Below are 15,449 nucleotides of genomic sequence, written 5' to 3' on the forward strand. Positions count from 1 at the left end.
CTTTTCTGAAGTACACGTGATCCGAAGTTGTCCTGCAACGCGTGTGGTCAAACCATTTGCCAAACTTTAACCAATGCCGAAGTAGCTCGTATGTAAATACCTATTTAGATAGCTATACATATGTTATGCACATCCAACCCGCTTCACCACTACACCACAGCTACGTTCCTATCGTATAGTACAAAAAAGAAGTCAACTAATAAATACCTAATGTAAAATCACAAGTAGTGCTATTCTTACTGTTAAGGAATATTTTTTTCCTTTATATAAAAAAGTCGCATAAAAATCACAGACAATCACTTTCCCTTTTACAGACATAGACCACCGATGACCGCATTTTTACTAAGCATTAACTTGCTAAGATACAAAACCCTACTTAGTTTTACAACCATGCTGGTTTACAAAATGTACATACCTTACAACCGACCCTACCTCACCTTGTACACTACAGCCCCGCCGACCCAACTCATAACAACAGAACGAACGGAACCAAATCCGGACCCAACTAAACACGAACTCTTTGTACTCTCCTCAAACTTACACTAAAATTATAATTTACCTGCCGAAAAAATACAATTTTGGCAACATTTACGTAAAATCCGATACCACAAATTTGTACTGGCATTAACTTTAAGACTTCAGAATTTGTACTTTAGTTCTTGTATAAGGATTGCTCGTTGTTTTAATTTGCCTTTTTTCGGTCATTGTGTAGATAGACCTACACTTACACAAAGTTGACACCAAGAACGTAGTTAAAGACACCGAGACTTAAACCACCGGAACTTAACGTTTAACGGTAAACATGCAGTCTATAGTAATGCTTTATTTACACTCATGGATGACTTTATAATTCGTGCCGCTCGACGGCTGATGCCAGCTAACATTAACATCGATACAATTTGGATGTCATCGAGATTTGACCATCTGAATTAAGCTCGAACGCCTGTAGCATGGGGATACTTTATTTATGTCCTTAATTCTTTTGTCAGGTTTGTGTCTTGTGAAGTCAATACTCTAATGAATTTGAAAGTGACCGTTATAACATTAACATTTTAATTAATTACTTACATCAAATGCGACAGAACATTAATATTTCTTCATTATAAAATTCGTAGAGGCGAACCCTCGATCGTTCGATTCGAGATCGTTCAGTGTTAGTGCACCCTTAAAATATAAAAACATCGAATGATTACTTAAATAATTCCTGTCCAGTTACGTGCAACTATTTTATGAATATTACTTAAACGTCAATTCCTTAAATAACGTACTTAAATTTATTACAATAAATACTAAACACGATGGACGGGTGTAACTTGTCAAAGTGAAATAAAACAAACCAAGGAGGGAGGAAAAACAGGGAAAGAAAATAATAAATAAAAAAATAATATTGTTACATTTTTTTTAATTCGCAGAAACCTAACAAACAATAATTTTTCATTTTTCATCTCCTTAAAACATAGTAACATCTATGTAACACAAAAAGTAACTGGGAAAAAGTAATAATAATAATAAAAATTACGAATAAAAATGTTTTTATACTCCGGAGAGTGAAGGAAGGTACGATTAGATTACGCTGTGACTGGCCGACTCCCCGACATACGTTGTGCTTAAGAAATGAGGTAGACATCTATGAGATTATTTAAACTAACCTAATTAACACTTAGCCTAGGATTAGGAGCGACCCCTGGCCCGCGGGCCGGGACGGGCCGCGACCCCGCGGGTACGCGTCTGTGCTAGCCTCGGACCTGAACGCCTATTACCATTATTTACAACAGCTTTAACAATATTTGTTCCACTAACGTTCAGTCCACATTTAAGTATTAAATCATCTCGCAATGAGTATAGAAATCTTAAGTTTGTAAATACTCTTTAAATACATTTGGAGGATAGTTATAGAATTTTAAGTCGTTAAAGTGTTGAATCCTGAGGTAGCATAGTTTGTACTTTACTTTTTTTTTAATTTTTCGCAACACGCTTATACACTAAATTTATATTGTTTGCATATAAAAATCTATTTAAAAGCTTATTTATTACTAATGTTATATTTCTCGAGGTAGATTAACTTACAAACTAGATAGGCTGTGCAGTGGTCCACATTCGACGACGTGTCAAAGCAATCGTTGTTTATTCAAATAATTTTGGTCTTTATTATCAAGACCTTAAGGTCTGAATGTGGATTCGCTGCCCAGCCAGTGTGACGGCAGAGGGTCACCATACCCGTAACAATCTTTGGCTTTACCATCACGACATATCGCGATTTATTAAAAAGAAACTTAATCTAAACGTAAAATTAGCATAGAGAAGCTATGGAGCCGTAAGAAAAGCAATAAAATGCAAAGGCAGTTTTGATCCAGCAAAACAATCAGGCTCCAGCAACATAGAAAAAAAATAAACACAGCAAGGAATTATAGCCACGAATGCTTCCATAGTTTTTACAACTTATTAAAGACAAATGCCTGCATCGTGTCTATACATTCATGCGCATGTCTATTATTTCCAAATCGATACTCCAAATTAAATGGTAACAGATTCCTTAACTTAAAAATGCCCTAAAACAATGAATGGCAAACTTAAATGAAGAATGAGCTTTGTCAGTTATTGCAACAAAGTTACGTCAAGATCTCGAGCAAGCGAGTACTTAAATCAGTCATTCCCATTTAAGCTGAAAGCATTTGTAATTTTGGATTCGATCACATAATATCGCGTCGGCTTGGCAAACATTGGCGTAGATTGGCAAACGTTTGCCGAAGCCTCCGCTCCACTCCTCGCCGTACCAATACCATTGCCACCTACACAGAGTTGCAGCCACAAAGGGGGAGTCTGGCCTGAGTCTTAGTGTAGGGAATTGCAATACACCGACTAATTATGAATTTCACCTATCACATCAAAATACAACATTGTAACTATTAGGGACCCTCTAGTAATTTGTCCACTAATTAGCTTTAACAATTCAATTTATTTTAGACGTGTTTACCAATATCCCAGTGAAGGTAAGTATACTGAAATTTGTACAATCATCACTTGAACGTAAACATTCAATAATTCTAGAAACAAACTGTTATTAATAAAATTGACGCTCGATTTTTTATTTTGTAATCTAATATTTGTACCCTATTTTTTAAGAAAGAAGTAAATCCAATATTGATTTCGTCAATCCTTTCCGTGCCACGGAAGCGTTCGCGAACCGCTTACGACTAAACCCATCATTCGACTTAAACAAAAGAAAAACGACAAAAGCTAAAAAAACGTGATGCATTAATGCACTCTCTTTTATGTATCACAAAAAACATTAAATGTCGAAAAGAAAATAATCACAACTATGAATTTTGAATTCATAAGAAAACGAAAAGACAAAAATATAACTATAATCTTTCTTATTTTTTTTTTACTTGTTTATTTTACAAATAAAAACGTAATGTTAACAATTTATAATCGAAATAGCAAAATATTTTCGTCTTAACATTAAAACATTATGTATCGAAATAATGCCACCGAATCAATAAAACGCCATAATGAAAATCGATCGACGAACGGAGTTTTGTTCGGGACGCCGAACTTGTCGCGGCGCCCGCGCCGGCGCGTCATACCCGCCGGCGCAGCGTCAGCGACCGCGTCTCACTCCGCGTCCAACCAAACTGAACGATGAACCACCCAACCCAAACCCACAAAGAGATCTCAGACAAAATACGATAGACAAAAATATTATTCTGTGCGATAATTATTATAATGTTTATTATAATAAATATTATATTGTCGGGAGACAGGACAGTTCGGCCTGCGATCTCTTGCCACGATAAAATACCTATCCGAAACCAATTCAACCTCTGAAATCAAAACTGAGTCACTTATACTTGAATATTATATAGAAATTGTTATTTATATCAATATGAGCATATAAAATAGAGATAGTCTGTTCTTATAAAATTGTACTCTTGAATCATCATACTAAAAAGGTAACTTTACTGAATATCAAAACGGAGATGGACATAGTTAGGGCCGAGGCAATTTTGCGCCATTCTAATAATTATATGCCTATGTGTGTATACGTAAGTACACGTGGTATAGTGACTTAAGTATATATTATACAGTACCCGGCCATAAAGATTGAACATCGGTTTTTGGAAAGAGATTCGGCTAATTTCGGCTTCGTAGAGCGTTGTTACACACTACCTACTTATGTGACGTTTGTCAGTCGTTGTACAGGTGCAATAGAGCACGGGCGCATTTAGATGAAAATATATAAACGTAATAAAGAGTTGCTGAAACCCCCCAAAACCTTAAACTGTACGATGGAATCTTCACGAAAAAAAAGGAAACTAAATCTAGTAGTTGCAACAGCTCTCTATAGATATCCGAAGTTTACATGTCATTAATTTGACGTAAACTAATTAAGTTCATAAAGGTGCAGTATTTATTTGATATAAAACGTCAATAAATACGATGATTGATGGACGGTCGCCAATCGTTCGGAAATCGTTGTGAACAGCCAATTGTCTTTTTCCGAAGACCGATGTGCAATCCTTATCGCCGGGTACTGTAGCTCCATTTGATGGTTGCATCACAGTAGGTAATGAAATGACTTCACTGATGGTTGTTTTTGTGTGCTGATGAATGGCGTGACCACATGTCCCAGCCCTTCAGAACTAAACTACTCTATGAGAACAACAGTAAATCGAAACCATTAAAAGAGAACTAAAACGCTGTCTTCCCAATGGTAACCTAACAGAAACTATAATCACTAAAATAAAATCACTGAGCCTTCGTAAAGCATGTCTCTCCATAAATATATTCAATAGTGTATCCTAAATATAAATATAATAAATATGAGTGCAGCGTATTCCTAAATATCAGGAATATAACACACAGTCGCCACACCCACACTTAACAAAATAAAAGAATAATACGAAATAAATAAATTGATGTGAACTTAAATTGAGGATATTTGGCACTGTCCCATCTGATTTACGATAACTAAGAGCCTGTATTGCAGCGGAAAGACGTCACTTGTCGCGCGCGGCGACCGCCGGGCCCACACGACATATAATACAATGACGCCGGCCGCCGCCGCTAAACTATCATTAAACAATTAAAACCTCAACTGGTTGCACTTGAAATGACTAGGAATATTAAAGTGTATGTAAGTGGCCTTCACCTAAATGCACTACGATAAAAAGAAAAAAAAAACCATCAAACGGAATGTTAAAATCGACACCATCCCCTAGAAACATATAATTATTTTGGTCTCAATAGTAACATCCGTACAGGCGAGCCGGCTGGGCCGCGCCGTAACCACGCGGGAGCGTCCTGGACGTTGCGACACGTCTCGTTACCAGAGCCGAGATAGGCACATTGATAAAATAATTCGATAGTTTAATACGGACACCTTCCGTTTAGAAAACGACCAAATCAGATATCAGTGACGCAGATGATGTAGTTTTGGCCCCGTTTAGTTACAAAGCAACCTACCAGGATCGAACGAACGACAGAAACTATGGATTTGTAAACACATTCATGCATCGAATCTCGCGTGCATATTTTTTTAAAACACGATTTTATTTTTTACCTAACTACTTATGTACCTATCGGCAAATTGTACTTTGTACAAAACTAAAACCGTTCAAATTCACTGTACAGTACAAAACTGCTAAAAATCTACTTTTGTATTTCCACGCAGTTCCACTTAACCCTTAGGGAGGACAATGTGGCAAAACTTGAATGAAAATAAATGCCAGCTTATTTATTGTATCACAGATGTGTTGCAGAAACTTAACCCAGTTAATTATAAACTCTATTGTAACCTCTATGTGTATAAAGTGTAAATAGTATAGAAAATTAAATGTAGAAATTTTGCCACATTGAACCAAAAACGCGTGTATCAACCTAGGCCAAGGCGTTATACAATATTCTCCTATTATTTACATACACTTAGCCTATGACCATCAGTCTCAACATCATTTATAAGATTCCCTAGCTCAGGTAATATTACAAGCTACAACACACTCGACCGAGAGCTATAAACAAATCTTCTATAAAAAGGTAACTTCATCTCACAGTCAACTGGACATAACCGAGGTTTCGAACCAAAAAAGGTACGTAAGCGATGAGGGGGTGCGAAGGTACAGAACGTCCAACACGGTACCGAAAAGAGCGTAAATATCTAGTCGCACGTGAAAATATTAAGTAACAATTATCGCACAATTAAAATTAACCTTAAGATCAATTTTTGAGGTAGATTACCGGTAACAATATGCATCGACGAGGTAATTTATTGTACGTGCGAGGCGACGCCGGCGCCGGCCGGGCCGCGAGGTAGCGGGAGGCTTACTGCGTGTGGTTCGGCAGCGACGGTTGTGGCAAGTGCGGGGTCACCTGCAACGAGAAACACTGGCTTCATACAAACATACAAAACGCCATTTTAGTCCAATTGCTCGACCCTTAAATCCATAAAAACAGTACGCTATACTACCATTAGATTAGACCGGTGATGCAAGATAAAGAGCTATGTTTATAACGCGTATGTTAGGGCCAAATCCACTCACTGACAGTCAATTTTTTGGTCTCTTGATAATGCAAAATTTGCCCAGAGACTAGGGTAGAATCAATGTGTAAAATCGCTTTTTTGTCTAATGTTTCCCTTGAAATACTAGTTTGTTTGCCATTGAACTTGATTATTGCATTGCCATCGAAGTTCTATACAATTTATTTCTCTATACAAATATAAAGTTTAAATTCAATCCGAAGTGAGCAATACATCGTGGTGTATACACAGATGTGTATACCTACACGGGCACGTCTGATGATACGCCGGCCCAGCTGGTGTATACACGGGCCCAGCTGGTGTATACACGCGGCTGTGTACGGTACTGACCTGGTGGCGGTGTTCGCGCGCGATGTGCCGGCGCACCGTATTATTACGCGTGAAGGTGCGGCTGCAGTGCGGGCACGGCACGCGGATCCCCTGGTGCCGCTGCCGGATGTGCGCGCGCAGATTCGTCTCGTACCCGTACAGCCGCTCGCAGTACGGGCACTTTAGCTTTTTACCTGAAACGCGACGGGTACACAACGTCAAACGTTTACTAAGTTCGAAAAAGTCCATTCAACTGTTTTTTTTATGGAAACAGTTGGGTATAAGTCTAACGTGTATTCAATATTCAGTATTTATTTATTGCAACACTGTATTTGTGTATACTTGTTTTGTATCTAGACAACCAACCTAGTGTGTTCACAGACGGTTTTCTGCGCTAACTTATACATATACACTGTTTGGGCTCGCATATCGATGCACCATATCATTTGAGTTAATGTTTGCACATGCAAAATTAGGCGTGTAGCCAGATTTTAAAATAAGAATAAGAATGGTTTATTGGCTGATAAAAATAGATACATATACTTACATAGTTAATAGTTGAATTTTCTATCAGAGAGTAAGATTATATCTCTGCAATACGTCAACTAAAGTGAATTTCTATAAGACATTAATGGCCGCTTACTGTTATAATTATAAGATAATCAAGAATTAAGATAATTAACTATACGCATTAAAACAGTGTACCTTATGCTCATTATCCTATGGGCAGCGATAATCGCTCAAAGCTAGCATCACCATTATCTAACTTGACTAAGATACTGTTTTGATATTTATTGCCTTCCGTATGGACATGGATATAACAATTGTTCAAACAATATAAGGTACCTACATTCTTGTTGCAAAATTTTTCTCTTTGTTCATATTGTAATTACATAAATTATGTATGCGCAAATGTTCGTACAAGGTTCACTATGATTAAGGGTTACTTTACTATGTATGTATGTATACCGCGTGTTATTTTTAATTTCCGTTTAAAATCAAGGAAACATTCAATAGATGAAAATTCCATACACGTAATCCACTGGTTGTCCGCAATCAGTTAGAGCATGGTTCCTTTCTTATTTTTAGAATTTACCCCTAAAAATTGTGGGTACCCATGCATTAACCTTTTAAAGCAAGTGCAGTGCGATAATTAAAAATTAAAACTGCAAAATTCAAAACTATTGTTCTGCAAATAAGCCGCAAAGGGCTCTTTTACATGTCACTTTTTTACATCTATCAGCGCTTTTGGAAAGATCATCATTGCCAAGAAGAATGCGCCGCAAGAAACTTGTCAGAAATTCATTTTTTCAGTCATTTTTGTAACCAAGATGTCATGGCATTTTATCCCTTGTCCCACGTGAAACAAATTTTTACCCCTTCTTGGGTAATGATCCCCAGGTTCGTAACCGACGATCTAAGTGATGTCGCTTACTGTTTGTATAACAGTGGGGTGAATATTTGAGCTTTTCGACCGGTCTGTTAAACGTCATTACCATCCCAGGACAAATCGCGAAAATTTCGAACACGCTAAATTTAGCTTCTATATTGTCTTCAGTTTTCATAAAAATGTGCCCTGAGCATCATCTCTTTTAATAATATTTGCCGAAACGTTAATGATGGAAAAAAACCTCCGTAAAACGCTGAATATTCACCCAGCCTATTTCTGAACTAAAACTCACCATCAGCAGTAGCGATTCCTCCGGACTTGCTTGTGATGAGCTTGGCGGGCCATATGTCGGGCGTGGGCTTGGGCACCGGCGACGTCGCCATCGGCTTGTCGTGGTACCCGGGCGGCATCGTCGCGGCTGGCGGCGAGGCGTTGTTGTAGCCGCTCGGGTGATACTCGTTCTCATTCTTTACCCGAAGATCTGGAGAACAGAGACGCGGTCAGCTTTGGGTCCATCGGCTCGCATAATTATTGAAAGTCAGAATGTCATGTTTGTCATAACTTTTGTTTGTTATAAAAAAAACCTAACCTAAACTACAGTTTTTTACAGGACGACCTTTTAAGAATTTCAGAAAAAAATACGGTTTCGGTGGAAGAATTATGACTAGCAAAAATTCTGACAAATATTGCATTATGACTTGCAAAAATTATGCGAGATACACACCGGTCAGGTTGTCAGGGTTGGAACATTCGCCCGTACCTAACACGTGACACATTTAGGAGTCAGAAAAGTTCCTTCAGACTGCGTTTCACCAGAGATGTGCAAGGATGTGTTTTGTCATGAACCAATAGAAACACTACATGAAAAACACATTCCTCGCAATAGGTACATCCTCACACATCTCTGGTGGAAATTGGAGCAAATGAGCATTATAGAATGTTCCTAAAGATCCGTTTGTCGACGCTTTGACGCTGTCACCGAAACACGAAATTATTTCAAAACTTTGATATTTTGAATACATTTTGAAGTTCTACATGGATGCTACATAGCACTTTTTAGAAAACAAGCCTACCAATATTGGAAATTTGTTAAGTGTTTCTTTTAAATGTGTCGTTGAGTGCGTGTGTAGATTAATCTAGTGGAGCGATCTCATCGAAACATCATAAATACGTGAGTTTTATTGAATTAAGGTGTGAATATGTGCGATTTTTTTCTGCTGATTTCAGGTACGCAACCGAGCAAATCAAATCAAATGAAATCAATCAAATGAGCAGTGTAGCTGCGCGTATGATGCGACTGGGTAGAGGGTACGGTTACCTTCAGCCCCCTGTTCAGTGTTGAGCCGCTCCATCATGTCGTCATTACCCGTTGTCCGTTCGTATCCGTTGTTCTTGATCGTGTTGAGTTGCGCGCAGTCCGGCGGGTTGTCATCGTAACGCTGTCCGGCGCCGGGCGACGAGCGCGTATCCGGCTCGTCCGCCACACTGCCGCAGTGCGAGGAAGATGAACTTTGTCTGGAATTTGAAATCGACGGTTAATGTAATGCTATGGCGGATGTCATTTGTTTTCGCGGAAGCCTAGAATTTCAGTATAATAGGCCTGATGTCCACGTACGAAGATAGCACGTCTTATGCAGGATTAGCGCATTGTCTCTTTTTTAAACGATATTCTGAAGAGGGACAACGTGCTTAAAATCGCATTTAAGCACAGTGCTTGCTAAGCCTTAGCGTCTGCCCGTGGCATATCTTTAGGTGGAGATGACGCACAGTTAACGCGGTTCAAACAAGATTCAGATATTTTTGTGCTAGCTTTTGAAATTTTTCGGCGCTATGGTCGTATGTTCACGAAACGCACGTGGTCTGCGCCTAAAAAATACGCCGTATGTATAGGCTCTTAGGCTTGTCATTGTATGCTTGTTTGCAGCTGGCTTGCATCTTGTGTAGAGAGGAATGGACATATATCCAATTATCCACAGTGTAGCGAAAAATTACTGATACATAAGGTAACTTTTATCTTAGCTCTCTAAATTGTAGACATCCACAGGTGGCTACTTACCTAGTGAGTGAATGAGTAAGTGATTAGCATCATGTGATCAAATTGCATGTTCCATTAGTCTCATCACATGGCCATAGCTTCGTTTCTTCCTGCGCAAGCAGTTACACACAAGCGCAAAATTACGTTGCACACTATGGATACGTAGACGATTACGTGGATAGTAAAGCGTAATTTTTAAACCAAGGCCGAATGGGTATTTGTTATGCGTATTTTGTCTTCAGACAGTCAACTCATACCATCAGCTGTGATTTTTCAACAACTAAAGAATTGTGCCCTTTAAAACTCCTCAAAATGTATTCGAATCTATGAGTAGAAGTCGAAAAAGAAGCGCGTGAACGTATTTATGAGAAACTAAAGCTACTGGTATCGATCGAATGCAATCGGGCGAGTTACTGACAGAATTATTGAAATGCATCAATTAAGTTCTGTATTGAATGAAAACATTCTGACTTCCTTCATATTAGATTTAATCTTGATTCGTGTGATTCGTGTGGATCGTAGTTTTTTAAAGAAATTGCTAAAAATGCTGGAAATGTCCGCCTATCTGTCGGAAACATAGCACGCGAAGTTCTTCGTTATGACTGCCACAAATAAATAAGGGCGGCCGGGAATAATTTTGCTTTACTTCCTCGCATTATTGGAGAAAAGCACTATATATGCCTCAGCGAAAATGGCAATTCGTGGATTCGTATTTAAACTCTACTCGTCCACGAATTGCTTTTTCCTGGCCTCGACAATAATGTACTATTTACATGAAACTACCTAATTGTATGATTAGGTAATTATGTCACACGGTGAAATGTTTCATGCTATTATTAAATACCGGTGTTAATTGTCCAAATTCTTGAACCTCCTAACAACGTGCCATTTACCTGTAATTCCTAGCGTGCGGGCTCTGCGATGGCGACGGCTTGGGCGGCGCGGGGCGGCGGTGCGGGGTCGGGTGCAGCGGAACGTGCGCCGGCGGCGCGTACCGGCCCATGCCCGCGCCGGCGCCGTGCAGCGGCAGCCCGTACTGCGGCATGATCGGCGCAAACGACGCGGTGTGCGACTGCGGCGGGGCGGAATCCTGCCCGTCGCAGTTACCCCCGGACACGGGGCTTGTCTTGATGCGGGTCTGGTGCCGCTCGGAGGATTGCTGTGTTTGCTGCTTCACCCAAGCGTCCTGCGACATCTCCATTGACAGCCCTTTGACCTGGAATACAATGATCAGTAACTTTTACATCGATAAAAATATAGGTAACAGCCCACTCAACTAGGGACTTAATCTACACGTGAACACGGACTTGTTACAATGTAAACAAAACGTCAAGGTATATTTTAACAGTATGTATATTAACCTAGATCGCATCAGGGTGGGCTATTAATAACGACAGAAAATTCGGAAAGTTTGCAACATTACCTAACTAAATTGATATAATATGAAATATATCGGAAATGTTCATAATTCAATCTTCCAATTACGGTCAGTAGGTACAGCCGTAAATTTTTCATTCTGACATTTGACACAAAATTCTATAATAATGGATATCAAAATGTCACTCGTTTAATAGGTACTGTAGGTACAGTCAAGTGTAAAAATATGAACTTATTCAAACTTTCAAATATAAGAACCACTGACTCTTATACTGACGCAATAAGGCCGTAGCAACATATTTTTGAGTGGGTCGAACAGATACTTATTTTTGCATTTGACTGTACCTACTAGTATTCTGATTGAGATCGGACTTTTCCCAATAGGTAACTATTATAATGCACTAAATCTGTACGTTTCTTTATACGGAATTTACTATTTATTTAATGAGGGCTAAAACGCAGGTGAAATATCGCTAGATGGCGTTAGAATCGTGAGGTTTTTTGACGTTACGATCTTGCTGGCAATTGGCAATAACTAAATGAGCCAATTGCAAGCAAGACCGTAACGTCAAAAAAACTAACGATACTAACGCCATCTAGCGATATTTTGCCTGTCTTTTAGCCCTCATTGCAATAATTTAACAATAACGTTGATTTGAGTGTTTTTATATTGGTGCTCTTGTTTTGCAGTACTAAATATAACCCTAACACTAAAAGGACACAAGTGGCACTGTCGACTCGCCACTATTTGTTGACAGCAAAGCCGACCCGAAGCAATTAGGGAATGTTGTTGTTCGGCTTGTGATATGACCGACTAAGCCGAGCGGCTTTTTCCCCGCACATTCATCTAACTGACATAGTTAATATTCGATTTGACCGCTAGGCTTTTTATACTCGCTTATAGGATACATTGCAACAACAACAATGACTCTTTATTGAACACTAACACATAGTTAGCAGTACAGAAAACAAAGGTACAGTCGAGTTCATAAACGTGTGAGCAAAGATTTGATCAAAAATATCTGAACACGCTTCTACGCCGTTAACAAGAGTCGTGTTCAGATATTTTTGGTCAAGTTTTTGCTCACAAGTTTATGAACTCGACTGTACATATATAGAGATTTTCCAAGGTAAAATAGGCGACCTTATCGCTTCAGAGCGATCTCTTCCAGGCAACCTTTACAATAGACAGAAGTAAGGATTAGATTTTAGCAGGTGGCGTGTAGCACTTATGTGTAAGCAACCTTTTCAATTAAAACGACGAATATAATATTTTTTTACTACTTTCATTACGAGTAAAAATTAGGTCATTAGCACACAGTTGTATCACAATTTTTAGATTAGTTTATCTGACGGAATGATAACAGTTGTAAGGAAGTTGCGCATCTACAAATCGTTGCGATAAACGTTAGTATGTCGACTGCATTTAGAGAATTGTTTATACAGCCATGACTGAGGAATGCTGGACTCAGTCTGCCAGCTGACTCCAAGGATTCGTAAATATATACTTTCATGTTGCTTATCTTTTGTCTGAAAGTCTGGCATAGATGTTCAGTCAACCAATTTAATTCCTAGGTCACCACAGAAACTTGGTTTGTTGTGTTTGGTAAGGTTCTATAGTAACCTAGAAATCAAATTGGTTGGCTGTACCTTTATTTGTTATAAAACGGCGTCAAACTGAGTTAGGTATTAACTTGGAATTTCAAATTATTTTATGCCTTAATAATGTAACTTAAGTAATGCAATGACTGAAAAAACTATTCAGTACCTAGTATGTTGTATCATGAACACGACAAAATAAGTATAATAATTGAAATAAATATGCCACTAATAAAATACATAGCTGCAAAAACCATTTGAAAGCTTGTACAAAATCCAGTAGATGTTTAAATTTAACAACTTTTAACCCTTAATTTGGCAGGCATAAAAAAAGTGAAAATTTACATTATGCTTTCTTTTTTCGACCTTACATAGCTCTAGTAAATTTTAATCATAAAGACATTTAAAAAATCTATTTATTTTATTTTGGAAAAAAACACCATGTAGGTATGTCACAGCATACATTGCCAAATTACCTAAGGGTTAACGATTCACGATTAATTCCATTAGATACATTTGCTACGGGATTTAGTCCGTGATTACCTTTACGTAATGAATTCCCAATATTTTGACGCATCATGATCACGGGTTGACTCAAAGGTAAAAAGGTCACTCACACGGCGGCAATTCGATTCGATATATACGTATACGTTTATACGGTATGCGGGAAAAATTACGTCGTGTGAAAAGCCTTACAATCTACATCCCGTAACAAATATATGTAATGTTTATGTCCTTATTATACGTTGCGGTGTAACAAAACACTGCAGTGTATACTTAGCAATAAAATTATTTGTAGAAAGTAATAGGTTTCGCTTTGTTTACTTTTAATTAGTGCTCTCTTCTGAGATAATGCGATAGGTATTTATGTATTGGACGAGCGCCAAAACTAATCCTGTCGTTTATTTCATGTTACTCCCATAACTTGGGTACGATGACACCCATCATTATAATACCATTTCTACTACTAATCTTACACAATAGCATATATTTTTTTTGCCCTTTTTAAGGAAAACTTACGAATATAAGCTTAATATAAGTGTATGTTACGTTTCACTACAGTGCTTTCATTCTAGCATGGTGCGGGTGACACTTGATGCACGTTCCGTTTTACTCAAAAAAAGTTGCTGCGGTCTAAATATATGGAAGTATATTTCAGTTGTAGGCTGAATATGACTGGCGTAAAATATATGAACATAAAGAACTATGTTATACGAAATAAATTTAAGCTATCAGATTTTTATAATCAATTAATTCAATTCAAAGCACAATTAAGTGAAGAAACGTAATATGCATGTAATGTAATACCAGAGGCTCCTTTAGTGATGGGACCTAATGGATCTTGAATTATATCGGTACTTATTCATTGGCAAGTAACGAATATTCTTAGTAAAACTCCGTTTAGCCATACTTAAGTGGCAACCTAGAATTTCACTAATATTTTCATCAAAATTAGCGTAATAATCGGATTAAGGATGACATTAATTATTATGATAAAGATTTTAAATTATTCGTTTTATTGACTCAAGTGTCGACACTTTGACTCTCTAGTCTTGTGATGTTGACAGGTGTCACCCGCACCATAATATAATTACTGTAGTCTGTGTGAAATATATCGGCGTGGAGAGAGTTTTCTTTTCATTACGCGGCCAACACGCTCGTCGCTAATTCGTTACCTGGCTGCAAATTCACTGAACAGAGAACACTCTGACAGAGCGCTGCCGGCAGCCCCTAGCTAGCTGTGGTAGTAGCCGTACGGCCCTGTTCACATTATTCCTTGCTGGAACCATTCCAGTAGAATTACATTGCGGAATCACGATGTTAACTAGCTACAATAGATCGAACCAGCAGCGCAGTGGCATTCTACTGGAATGGTTTTACTGGAATAACGTGAACAGGGCAAGTGCCTTTTCACACATTCCGGGTGTCAGCTAATCAGCGCCGAGTATCAGGCGGTTATGGTAAATGGGCGTCTTCAAATCTTTTTGACGATGTTTCAAATACCGACTTATTTATCCGGTTGGTCCATACATTACACGTCACTAAATACCACTGGCAAGTCAGATAATACACGTCACCATCATTTAGCCGGTGCCAACTGCCGACACCCGGCAAGGGCAAAGTCTCAAAAGCCTCCGGGTTATAGGCACCTCATCCTGTGGTTGGCTCTGTGTCAGTATTTTCATAGTCATATTGCTATA

General features: G+C 38.5%; 1 protein-coding gene across 3 annotated transcripts in view; it reads right to left on the reverse strand.

The window, feature by feature from the left end:
- Positions 1-1,233: 1,233 nt before the first annotated feature.
- Positions 1,234-15,449, reverse strand: part of chinmo (Chronologically inappropriate morphogenesis) — a 127,217-nt gene continuing 113,001 nt past the window's right edge. For 2 of the 3 annotated variants that reach the window (XM_074086119.1, XM_074086121.1), the window contains 5 exons: positions 11,166-11,488; positions 9,556-9,752; positions 8,530-8,718; positions 6,869-7,041; positions 1,234-6,369 (listed from right to left, as the gene is read on the reverse strand). In XM_074086119.1, the coding sequence (XP_073942220.1) occupies positions 6,322-6,369; positions 6,869-7,041; positions 8,530-8,718; positions 9,556-9,752; positions 11,166-11,488 (930 nt within the window). In that variant the 3' untranslated portion in view covers positions 1,234-6,321. The remainder of the gene's footprint in view (positions 6,370-6,868; positions 7,042-8,529; positions 8,719-9,555; positions 9,753-11,165; positions 11,489-15,449) is intronic. The other variant, XM_074086120.1, reaches the window with a different exon arrangement.

This window comes from Choristoneura fumiferana, chromosome 3 (genome assembly GCF_025370935.1).
Source record: "Choristoneura fumiferana chromosome 3, NRCan_CFum_1, whole genome shotgun sequence".
In the NCBI taxonomy this organism is placed as follows: domain Eukaryota; kingdom Metazoa; phylum Arthropoda; class Insecta; order Lepidoptera; family Tortricidae; genus Choristoneura; species Choristoneura fumiferana.